Source organism: Dendrobates tinctorius, unplaced genomic scaffold (assembly GCF_039654945.1).
Source record: "Dendrobates tinctorius isolate UK_male_01 unplaced genomic scaffold, ASM3965494v1 ptg000150l, whole genome shotgun sequence".
Taxonomy (NCBI): Eukaryota; Metazoa; Chordata; class Amphibia; order Anura; family Dendrobatidae; genus Dendrobates; species Dendrobates tinctorius.
In genome coordinates, this window is record NW_027361817.1 from 11,183,099 (window position 1) to 11,195,794 (window position 12,696).

The following is a 12,696-nucleotide window of genomic DNA, read 5'->3' on the forward strand; positions in this document are numbered from 1 at the left end:
ACGGCAGAGCTCCGAAGGAAAGGGGAACCGTTTGACTTTTTCAATGCAGAATTGTCTGGAATTGAGATTGGACACCATGTCGCGTTTGGAGAGCCCCTGATGTGCCTAAACAGTGAAAAAAACCCACAAGTGACACCATTTTGGAAACTAGACCCCTTAAGGAACTTATCTAGATGTGTGGTGAGCACTTTGAACCCCCAAGTGCTTCACAGAAGTTTATAACGCAGAGCAGTGAAAATAAAAAATCATTTTTTTTCCTCAAAAATGATTTTTTTGCCTGCTATTTTTTATTTTCCCAAGGGTAACAGGAGATATTGGACCACAGAAGTTGTTGTGTAATTTGTCCTGAGTACACCGATACCCCATATGTGGGGAAGAACCACTGTTTGGGCGCATGGGAGAGCTCAGAAGAGAAGGAGCGCCATTTTGGAGTGCAGACTTTGATGGAATCATGTTGCTGGCATCATGTTGCGTTTGCGGAGCCCCTGATGTGCCTAGACAGTAGAAACCCCCAACAAGTGACCCCATTTTGGAAACTAGACCCCTCAAGGAGCTTATCTAGATATGTGGTGAGCACTTTGAACCCCCAAGTGCTTCACAGAAGTTTATAACGCAGAGCCGTGAAAATAAAAAATCCTTTTATTTTAACAAAAGTGATTTTTAGTCAATTTTTTTATTTTCCCAGGGGTAAATAGAGGAAACCCCTCAACTCTAGCTCTAACCCTAACCCCAGCACACCCTTAATCCCAATTCCAACCTTATCCCTAATCCCAACCCTAACCCTAATCCCAACCGTAATGCTAATCCCTAACCCTAATGCTAATCCCTAACCCTAATCCCAACCCTAACCCCAATCCTAACCCTAATTCCAACCCTAAGGGCCCCGTCACACATAGCGACTCACCAGCGATCCCGACAACGATATCACCTTGTCAGGATCGCTGGTGTGTCGATACATGATCGCTGGTGAGCTGTCAAACAGGCAGCTTCACCAGCGATCTGGACCAGCGACAAGCGGGTAACAAGCGACACACATCGCTTAGTTACCAGCAGTGTATCTTAGTTACCAGCGCGCTGACACAGGGAGCTGGTAACCAAGGTACAAATCGGGTTTCTAAGGGGCGCGCAGCACTTAGAAACCCGATGTGTACCTTGGTTACCAGCTCCCTGCATCAGCGCGCTGGTAACTAAGGTACACATCGGGTTTCTAGGCGCAGCGCGCTCCCTTAGAAACCCGATATGTACCTTAGTTACCAGCTCCTGCTCGCTGGTCTCCCGCCTGTCACACACGAAGCATGCTTACCAGCAGGAGACCAGCGACCCCAAAAATGTCCAGACATTTCAACAGCGATCAGCGATACCCGGCAGGGGGGCCAGTCGCTGATAGATGTCACACACAGCGATCTCGCTGGTGAGATCGCTGTTACATCACAAAACTTGTGACTCAGCAGCGATCTCGCTAGCGAGATCGCTGTGTGTGATGGGGACTTAACTCTAATTCTAAGGGCCCCGTCACAAGCTGAGTCACAAGTTTTCTGACACCACAGCGATCTCACCAGTGAGATTGCTGTGTGTGACAGCGATCAGCAACCGGCCCCCCTGCCGGTATCGCTGATTGCTCTTGAAAAGCCCTGGACATTTCTTTGGTCGCTGGTCTCCCGCTGGCCAGCACGCATCCCTGCGTGTGACAGGCGGGAGACCAGCGATCAGCTGGTAACTAATGTAAACATCGGGTATCTAAGGGACGTGCGTCCCTTAGATACCCGATGTGTACCTTAGTTACCAGCGCGCTGATGCAGGGACGAGGATTCCAGGCCTGGTGAGTTACAGGTGCTGCCGCCACACGCTCGGGATCAGGAGGCAGCAAGACGCCGCCCACGGAGAGGCCGGGTATACAGGCGTGCCCTCTGCTGGTGGAGGACTGGAACAGCAGGCGCCTGTATCAGCGGAGCAGTGGGGAGATTCTCCCAGTGCCCTGCGCCAGTCACTCATCCTTATCCCAGCTGCACATCAGCTCCCGCCGCCGTCACACACTTGTCCGCTGCTCCCGGGCTCGCTCCTCACCTTTGTCGGCCTGATAATCCCGCGGCATGGTGTCACTTCTGCTGCTGCGCTCTCCGCTTTTGTGACTGACGCGCTCTCTATTTCCCGGGCTTTCTTTTCGCGGGCCTTTCGCGGGAGACCAGCGACCAGCTGGTAACTAACGTACACATCGGGTATCTAAGGGATGTGCGTCCGTTAGATAACCGATGTGTACGTTAGTTACCAGCTTCCTGCATCAGCACGCTGGTAACTAAGGAACACAGCGACACCGCGCACTCGGCGTCGCTGGTGCTGATCGCTGGTGAAGCTGTCTGTTTGACAGCTCACCAGCAATCATGTAGCGATTCACCAGCGATCCTAACACGTTGATATCGTTGTCGGGATCGCTGGTGAGTAGCTATGTGTGATGGGGCCTTTACTCTAATTCTAACCCTAACCCTAATTCCAACCCTAACCCTAATTCTAACCGTAACCCTAATTCTAACCGTAACCCTAACCCTAATAGAAAAATGAAGATAAATATATTTTTTTATTTCATTATATTTCCCTAAGTAAGGGGGTGATAAAGGGGGGGGTTATTTACAATTTTTTTTATTTTGATCACTGTGAGTTTATCACAGTGATCAAAATGTACATTGAATGAATGAATAGTATCTGCCGGCCGGCCGATTCGGCGGGCGCACTACGCATATGCCCGCCATTTTCTTTCTGGATCAAGATGGCGGTGCCACCGGAGGAGGCAGGAGGGCCCGAGGACCACAAGGACCACCAGGAGGTACCGGGGGGGGGGATCAGGGACCCTATTTCTCTCTCCTCTGATGTGCGATCACATCAGAGTAGAGAGAAATGAAATGCAAAATCGCTGCTTTTTTTTGCGATCATTATATATATATTATATTATAGGGTTAATAACGGCGATTGCAAAAACGGGGTCAGTAAAAACCGACCAGAATCATGTTCTCTGGGGTCTCGGCTACCCCCGGCAGCCGAGACCCCTGGAGAAAATCAGACCTGGGCAGTGCTATTTACTTTTTCCACAGCGCCGTTAATTAACGGCGCTGTGGTTTTAACCCCTTACTGCCATGACACGTACTATCCCATCCATGTGCCCTGGGACTTAATTCCCAGGGACGGGATAGTACGTCATAGCGATCAGCGGCGCCCACGTGGTGAGCACCGCTGATCGCGGCCGGGTGTCAGCTGATTATCACAGCTGACACCCGGCACAATGTGTCAGGGGCGGTCACGGACCACCCCCGACACGTTAACCCCTTGTACACCGCGATCAAACACGGGGGGTACCGGGGGTTAAAGGGAAGCATCGGCAGGGAGGGGGCTCCCTCCGTGCTTCCCTGAGCCCCCCACGGCAGCACAATGTGCAGGGCTGCTGCGGGGGGCTCTTTCCCTACAGGCCTCCAGATCCAAGATGGCGACGGGGACCTTCGGGGGCCTGTAGGGAGCTGACTTCCTCACTGCCTGCAAAGCGCAGGCATGAGGAAGTCTGCAGCAGTGCCTGTGACAGATCGCTGATCTGTCACAGTGATCTGTGATGTAACAGATCAGCGATCAGTCACAGGACAGTGATGTCCCACCTGGTACAACGTAATAAAGTTAAAAAAAGTGTAAAAATAATTTTTAAAAAATCGCTAAATAAATTAGTAAAAAAAAAAAAATATTCCCCAATAAATTCATTTTTTGAAAATAAATAATAAAGAAAACAAAACATATTTGGTGTCGCCGCGTCCGTAACGACCCGCCCTATAAAACTGTCCCATTAGTTAACCCCTTTAACGGAACCCCTTAAAAAATAAAAATAAAAAACAAAGCAAAAAATAATGATTTATTATCATACCACTGAACAAAAAGTGCAATAACGCGCGATCAAAAAGACACATATAAATATCCATGGTACCGCTGAAAACGTCAGCTTGTCCCGCAAAAATCGAGCCGCCATAAAGCATCATCCACAAAAAAATAAAAAAGTTAGAGCAGAATAAAGCGATGCAAAAATAATTATTTTTTATATAAAATAGGTTTCATTGCATAAAACCGACAAAACATAAAAAAACGACCTAAATGAGGTATCGCTGTAACCGTACTGACCCAAAGAATAAAACCACTTCATCAATTTTACCGCACGCGGAACGGTGTAAACGCACCCCCCAAAAGAAATTCTTGAAATGCTGGTTTTTGTTCATTCTGTGTCACAAAAATCGGAATAAAAAGTGATCAAAAAATGTCACGTGCCCAAAAATGGTACCAATAAAAACGTCGACTCGTCAACTCGTCCCGCAAAAAATAAGACCTCACATGACTCGGTGGGTCAAAATACGGAAAAATTATAGCTCTCAATATGTGGTGAAGCAGAAACTATTTTTACAATAAAAAGCGTCTTTTAGCGTGTGACAGCTGCCAAACATAAAAACCGCCATAAATAGTAAATCAAACCCCCCGTTATCACCCCCTTAGTTAGGGAAAAATAATAAAATAAAAAAAATGTATTTATTTCCATTTTCCCATTAGGGTTAGGGCTAGGGTTAGAGTTATAATTGGGGGGTTTCCACTGTTTGGGCACATCAGGTGCTCTCCAAATGCAACATGGCGTCGGACCTCAATTCCAGCCAATTCTGCGTTGAAAAAGGCAAATGGTGCTCCTTCCCTTCCAAGCTCTGCCATGCGTCCAAACAGTGTTTTACCCCCACATATAGGGTATCAGCCTACTCAGGACAAATTGCAAAACAACTTTTGGGGTCCAATTTTTCCTGTTACCCTTAGGAAAATGAAAAATTGGGGGCAAAAATATCATTATAAACGTTATAAACTTCTGTGAAGACCTTGGGGGTTCAAAGTGCTCACCACACATCTAGATAAGTTCCTTGGGGGGTCTAGTTTCCAAAATGGTGTCATTTGTGGGGGGTTTCTACTGTTTTGGTACATCAGGGGCTTTCCAAACGCGACATGCTGTCCGATCTCAATTCCAGACAAAAACGTCAAATGGCGCTGCTTCCCTTCCGAGCTCTGCCATGCGCCCAAATAGTGGTTTACCCCCACATGTGGGGTATCAGCGCACTCAGGACAAATTGCACAATATCTTTTAGGGTCCTGTTACCCTTGGAAAAATAAGAATTGAGGGTGAAAAGATCATTTTTGTGGAAAAAATATGATTTTTGAATTGTACGGCTGTATGTTATAAACTTCTGTGAAGCCCTTGGGGGTTCAAAGTTCTCACCACACATCTAGATAAGTTTCTTGGGGGGATCTAGTTTCCAAAATGGTGTCATTTGTGGGGGGTTTCCACTGTTTTGGTACATCAGGGGTTTTCCAATCGCGACATGGTGTCCGATCTCAATTCTAGCCAAAAACGTCAAATGGCGCTGCTTCCCTTCCGAGCTCTGCCATGCACCCAAATAGTCATTTACACCCACATATGGGGTATCAGCGTACTCAGGACAAATTGCACAATAACTTTTAGGGTTCTGTTACCCTTGGAAAAATAAAAATTGGGGGTGAAAAGATCATTTTTGTGGAAAAAATATGATTTTTTAATTGTACCGCTGTACGTTATAAACTTCTGTGAAGCCCTTGTGGGTTCAAAGTTCTCACCACATATCTAGATAAGTTCCTTGGGGGGTCTAGTTTCCAAAATGGGGTCACTTGTGGGGGGTTTCCACTGTTTAGGTACATCAGGGGCTCTCCAAACGCGACATGGCGTCCGATCTGAATTCCAGCCAATTTTGCATTGAAAAAGTCAAACGGCGCTCCTTCCCTTCTGAGGTCTGCCATGCGCCGAAACAGTGGTTCCCCCCACATATTAGGTATCAGCGTACTCAGGAAAAATTGCACAATAACTTTTGCAGTCCAATTTCTCCTGTTACCCTTGGTAAAATAAAAAAAATTGAACCTGAAGTATTTTTTTGTGAAAAAAAGTTAAATGTTCATTTTTTTTTTAAATATTCAAAAAATTCCTGTGACGCACCTAAAGGGTTAATAAACTTCTTGAATGTGGTTTTGAGCACCTTAAGGGGTGCAGTTTTTAGAATGGTGTCACTTTTGGGTATTTTCTATCATATAGACCCCTCAAAGTGGCTTCAAATGTGATGTGGTCTGTAAAAATAAAATGGCGTTGCAAAAATGAGAAATCGCTGGTCAATTTTTAACCCTTATAACTTCCTAACAAAAAAAAAATTTGTTTCCAAAATTGTGCCGATATAAAGTAAACATGTGGGAAATGTTATTTATTACGTTTTTTGTGTGCCGTATCTCTGTGATTTAAGGGCATAAAAATTCAAATTTGGAAAATTGCGAAATTTTCAAAATTTTCATCCAAATTTCCATTTTTTTCACAAATAAACACAAGTTATATGAATGAAATTTTACCACTAACATGAAGTACAATATGTCATGAGAAAACGATGTCAGAATCACCGGGATCCATGGAAGCGTTTCAGAGTTATAACCTCATAAAGGGACAGTGGACAGAATTGTAAAAATTGGCCCGGTCATGAACGTGCAAAGAACCCTTGGGGCTTAAGTACCCTTAACTACCGCCGTTAAAAGGCGTATCGGCGGTCGTTAAGGGGTTAAGAGACCTAGAGAGACCTTTGAAAAACAATCCCATCATCGCACCTCCACCAAACTTTACAGTAGGCATGGTGCAAACAGACAGGTAATGTTCTCCTAGAATTTGCCAAACCCAGACTAGTCCATCAGACTGCCCAATACAGAAATGTGGTTCACCAGTACACAGAATACGTTTCCACTGATCCAGAATTCAATGGAGGTTGCTTTACACCACTCCAACTGATGCTTAGCATTGTGCTTGGTGACGTAAGGCTTTCCTGCAGCTGCTTGGCTATGGATATCCATGCCATGAAGCCATCATTATGTTGTTTGCAGAGGAGGTTAGGGACTATGCCGTTAGGGAGTCAGTAAAGCATTAGTCCCTGATCTGTAATTTACGTGGTCTCCACTTCATGGCTGAGTTACTGTAGCTCATACACTACTATTCAATAGCATCCCTCACAGTGGATCGTGGAATATTTAGGAGGGATTTAATTTCACGGACTTGTTCCAATGATATTACTATTCCAGGACCATCCTTAAATTGGGAGGACTCGTTAGAATGAGCCATTCTTTTCAGACATGTCAGTACTGGCAGACTGCGTGGCGAGGGGCTGCATGGTATACACTTGTGGCAATGGACTGAATGAAACACCTGAATTCAATGATTTAGAGGCGTCCCAATACTTCTGTCCATGTGAGGTATGTTGTTCTAATAAGAAATGATCACTACAGCCACTTACCAACAAGACAAGTTTCATGAGGTCTCTCCATGTCTTATCTACAGATGAAAACCTCCTTCCCTCTTCTGGCATCTGGGCCATTATATCTGGGGAGCTGAATATGGGCTCCAGGTACAACCATGTAGCCTGAACTTTTAGCCACTCATCTAGGATCTCTTGTAATAGCAATAACTTTCCTTCCCAATCTCTGCAAAAGAAACACAAGTCGTTAACTATAAGTTTAACTGTATGAAGAAGGATTTACATTGTAGGGCTTATGTACACAGGCAGGGGCGTAACGATCGAGGTCGCAGAGGTCATGGCTGCCACCTGGTCCCTGCGAGTGAGGGACCCGCCAACGCGAACGCCGGACGCACATTCAGCTGAAGTGTATGGCAGTGCAGGGGTCCATGCACTGCAGTACACACTGCTAATCAGTCAGATGATAGGCAACTGGCGTCACCGTGCCCGTGACTGGGTGCATGGCAGTGACATCATGCGCTCCTGTCCCTGGCCGCCTGAAGTCAGCTGCCAGCTTCAGGAAAGGAAGCAGTGCGGTGGGTGAGCTGAGGAAAGGTGAGTAGAATCATGTATCTTTTTCTATGTATTAAAGAATAGTGGCAGAAAGGGGAACATATATACCTGGATGGGGATAGAAAGGGGAACATATATACCTGGATGGGGCCCGGGATAAGGGTCATATATACTAGGATGAGCTCAGGGTGGGGAAGATATACAGAATATCAGGATGGGGAAGATATATACCAGGATGGAGGACATATATACTAAGATGGGTAACATATATATCAGGATGGAGGTCATATATACCAGAAGGGGAACATATATACCAGGATAGAGGACATATATACTAGGATGAGCCCAGGATGGGGGACATTACTACATAATTGGGGAGGGAGAGCAACTCTTATGTCCATTTAGAATTTAGAATGCGACAAGGCTCATACATCTGACCAACATCTGGGGGCAGATGAGGCATTGTGTGTGGGGGGGGGCAGGTACAAATTTTGCACCGGGCCCATTGGACTATAGTTACTTCACTGTACACAGGTAAATAATACTGAGCAGATTTATGGTACCCATAGAATTCTATGGAACATTAATGTACCATCATTTGCCTCTGCGTTTTCTGCAGGGATTTTTGTAACTTTAATAAGTAAAAATAATTTTAGTAATAGAAACAAGAGATTCAAAATTTAAGGGGTGGAGATAACTATAGAGTGTCTGACTGGGGTGGAAAGGGCCCACCTGTGACACTGACTCTGGGAGCCCACTTTCAGATACAGGCAAATATTACATTACCTTCTTTCACAAATTCACCTGTGCTTCTATCTATTTATATAATTGCCTTGTAATGTTTTCATTTCCTGTTCTGTCCAGATGCCACCGTATCCCAGAATTCCAAGTGGAGGAAGTTCACCGACCGCCATATTGGGACACCCAAGTGATGGGAGTCTCAATATGGAAACTGCTGCTGGTACCAACCTATTGCACGGTACCACCAGCAGAACACCGTCGCACCACACACACACACACACACACTCTACACGCCACACACACACACTCACACTCTCGCAGCCTCTTGCACGGTACCACCAGCGGAACACCGTCGCACTGCGCCTGCGCGAATTCCGCACAGGCGCAGTGAATCATTCAGCTGATCCCAGTGGCAGATGCACAATGTGTCTACAGGTAGAGGAAGCCGGTCACATTAAAGGGGTTTAAAAGACAATACTGACATTACAGCAGGGGATCACAGAGGATTTATTTTGTGAGGTAAAATATTTCACTGACTGTTTTTAAACAATATTTTACCTCACAAAATGTATCCTTTGTGATCTCCTGCTGTAATGTTAGTATTGTCTTTTGCTTCCTCCCCTGTCCAGGAGCTCAAACGGGACAGCACATGAGAGGAGAACACAGCACTGGAAGGAGAGAGAGACGGCAGACAAGGGGAATAGCACATGGGGTAGACAGGTCAAAGAAGAGAGCACAGAGGGGGAGAAGTCAACACATGGGGAAAGAGAGAGCGGATAGGTGGATGAGCACATGAGGGGAGAGATTCTCAACCCTGCAAATCCTGCCCCCATCATGACATTACCGCCTCCATCTAGTTAATAATAAATGGCTAGTTTGTTAAATAAATGATGAGAAGCTGTTCTGTCTGTACCATAGTGAACCAAGAGTACTGGGCCAACTACTGATCATGTTGGGAGGTAAGCGGCTTACTCCTATACAGGGGCCCATCTGGTGATTCACATGTCCCCCTAAGGGCCAATCCAAGCCCGCCTATCTAAATGCGGCAGCCACAGGTGTCCAGGATTACAGAAACAGATGAATGTGGTGTACTATACTGTTTCCCTATCTGTATAGGAGTGAAAGGCATTACAGATACATTTTCTGAAGCTGGGACTATCATCACTTCCAGTATACATTTCCATATATCAGTTAGCAGTAGCAACATTTATTTCCAACTAGCTGAAGAGCCCGGCGTTGCCTGGGCCTAGTAACCAACTGTGGTGAATTTTCTGCTCTTGCTCCTGTCATGACGCCACTGGATCTGCATTCAAGCCTTACCTCAGCCGAATCTTCTGGCCGTTCTGGCTCCAGGAGGAATCGTCACTCGAAGATCCCCTACTCTCCGCCCTCAGCGTCTGATTTACCCGGAAACCGGAGGAGGGAAGTCCGTGAGAAGACGCCAGCTGCCCGGGTGTCGCGCACCTCACACCTCATCCAGCTGATCGACATGCTGTCGCAGCTGCGACCCGCCTCAGCAGTAAAAGCGCTGTGGGGGCAGCAGCTCCTACTCCTGGCTGCAGCTCCAGCGCATGGCGTACAGATGCGCTTGCTGCCCCTGCTCCTTCACAAGCCTGGAGGTCCTCTGAGTCGGAAGAAGACATTCCTGCCGGCCAAGTTCCTCTGCAGCTCCGTTCACCCCATCCAGCGGGCTTGAGCGGGAGCTCATCTCAAGCTCAGGACACAGCGATCTCTGGACAGGGTGAGAACGTCAATGTGCCCCTGTCAGTATCCCAGAATTACCTAAAATCCCTAATCAGTTCTGTGGTGTCTGAAGCGTTGGTGTCTATTAATAGATCCAACCCCATTAATATGGTTAGTCAGACACATACTGTTAACCCCTTACATTCAGGTGTTCCTCAGTCTTTTTTGAAGGAGGCCATCATTTGTGAACTCTCACCGTTGCTCCCACAGAGGCATTTTTCGGTTAAACAAACTACATCTTCTTCAACTAAGAGAGGCTTCTGCTTCGCCTTTAACAAATCTTCTTGCAAATAGATGCATAACTGTCGCTTCAGACATGAATGCTCATTTTGTGGTGGGTCTCACCCGCTAATCAAATGTTTTAAGAAGGCGAATATGATTTCTCAGCAAACATCTGGCAAAGATATTTTTCTTAAGAGCCCCGACTCCAGTGATTTGGGAAAAAATACTGCCGTGGCTAAGCATATACCCAGACACAGCGAGTAAAGATCTACTTTTATCAGGTTTTTCTGTCGGATTTCACATCCCCCATTTCAAAGGTACTGGTTGCTCTATAATTAATAATTTACCATCTGTTAGTGCCCTCCCTGAAGTAGTTGAAGCTAAAATATCTAAAGAAATTGAATTGGGTAGGGTTGCAGGTCCTTTCGATCACCCTCCTTTTTCCAATTTTCGCATTTCTCCTCTTGGTGTTGTCCCCAAAAAAGAGCCCGGTTCTTTTAGACTTATTCATCACCTTTCTTATCCCCATGGCTCATCACTAAACGATGAAATTGACAAATCTTTGGTCTCTATTCATTACACGTCTTTTGACAATGCTCTGGATCTTTTGAGATTATATGGGAAAGATTCCTTTCTTTCAAAATCAGACATCCAATCAGCTTTTCGCTTACTGCCTGCTAACCCTTACGGCTTCAACTCATTAGGTTTTTAATTTAACGATAAATTTTTCTTTGACAAATGTCTTCCCATGGGTTTTTCCCTCTCATGTTTTAATTTTGAGTCATTTTTTTCTTTTTTACAATGAGTAGTCCAATCTAAATTTCCTTCGGGAGGTGTTCTACACTATCTGGACGATTTATATTTATAGGTCCTCCTAACTCTGATACATGTCAGCGTCTTCTTAATACATTTACTGATGTTTGTCATGAATTTGGTATTCCCATAGCTTTAGATAAGACGGTTTCTCCCACCAAGTGTCTAGAATTTCTAGGTATTACTATTGATTCTTCAGCTATGGAGTGCAGGTTACCTTTGGATAAAATCTCAAAACTTCAAAATTCCATGGTTATGGTCCTCAAAAAAGAGAAAATTACTTTGAAAGAGCTTCAATCTCTGTTAGGGTTATTAAATTTTGCCCTGAGAGTGTTACCAATGGCAAGAGTTTTTTCTCGTAGATTGTATGACGCTACAAAAGTGTTAAAATCTCCTTTCTCTCATTTAAGGGTTACTTCTGACTTGAAAGATGACGTAAAGATTTGGTTAGAATTTCTTTCTAAGTATAACGGTAGATCTTTTTTCCAGTCTCCTTTTTCATTCAGCTGATTCTGTCCCCCTTCTTTTTCACGCAGATAAACATTTGGGCTTTAGCGCCATCTGCTTTTCGCATTGGGTATTTTCGTCTTGGCTGGATTTCGCACAGGCTAACTGACGACAAATTATTTTTGGACCTGTTTTCTCTGCTTTCTTGCATCATTTTATGGGGGCACCTTTTAAAAAATAGAATATTATTAATTGTTTCAGATTGTCAAGGGTTTTTATTGGCGGTTAATACCCTTTCTTCCAAAAATAGGCTTTGTGCTAAAATCCTCAGATACCTGGTCCCACATTGTTCAAATTATATCATCTGGTTGAAAGCAAAGCTGGGAGTTAGTAACAATTTACTAATTTGCACTTCTATTTGTCATCGACAGTGGTCTCTCTTCCGACAATTGGCTCCAGAGATGGAATTGGAACCAACGTTTTACCCCCCTTCCCTCTGGGATTGATTCCAGGGCCGTCAGCCTGTTTTATAAGACAGTCTTTAGCGGATAGAACATGGGCTAATTATTTAGCCACATGGCAGCTCTGGTTTTCTTTCTGTACCTCTTTGGGTTTTTCTTTTATTAATACTTCCTCTGGTTCAGCTATTAAATTTGCTGAATACTTGTTGGAAAAAGGTTTCTCTTTCCAAGCACATATCTGGTGTGTCATTTTTTCTAAAATTATACGGAGGGAAGCCGTTATCCAGTTATTTTCCGGTAAAGCAATTTCTGAAGGGTCTCAGAAAAGGTACATTCAAAAGTGATGATAGGAGGCCAATTTCTTTTCAACTTTTAATCGATTTATGTAATGCTTTGAAGTCTGTCTGTTT

At 44.9% G+C, this 12,696-nt stretch overlaps 1 protein-coding gene across 1 annotated transcript in view; it reads right to left on the minus strand.

Moving 5' to 3' along the window:
* DNAH7 (dynein axonemal heavy chain 7) overlaps positions 1-12,696 on the minus strand; it is a 529,416-nt gene that overhangs the window by 343,747 nt on the left and 172,973 nt on the right. The window contains exon 18 of the mRNA XM_073546702.1: positions 7,347-7,533. Within this exon, the coding sequence (XP_073402803.1) occupies positions 7,347-7,533 (187 nt within the window). The remainder of the gene's footprint in view (positions 1-7,346; positions 7,534-12,696) is intronic.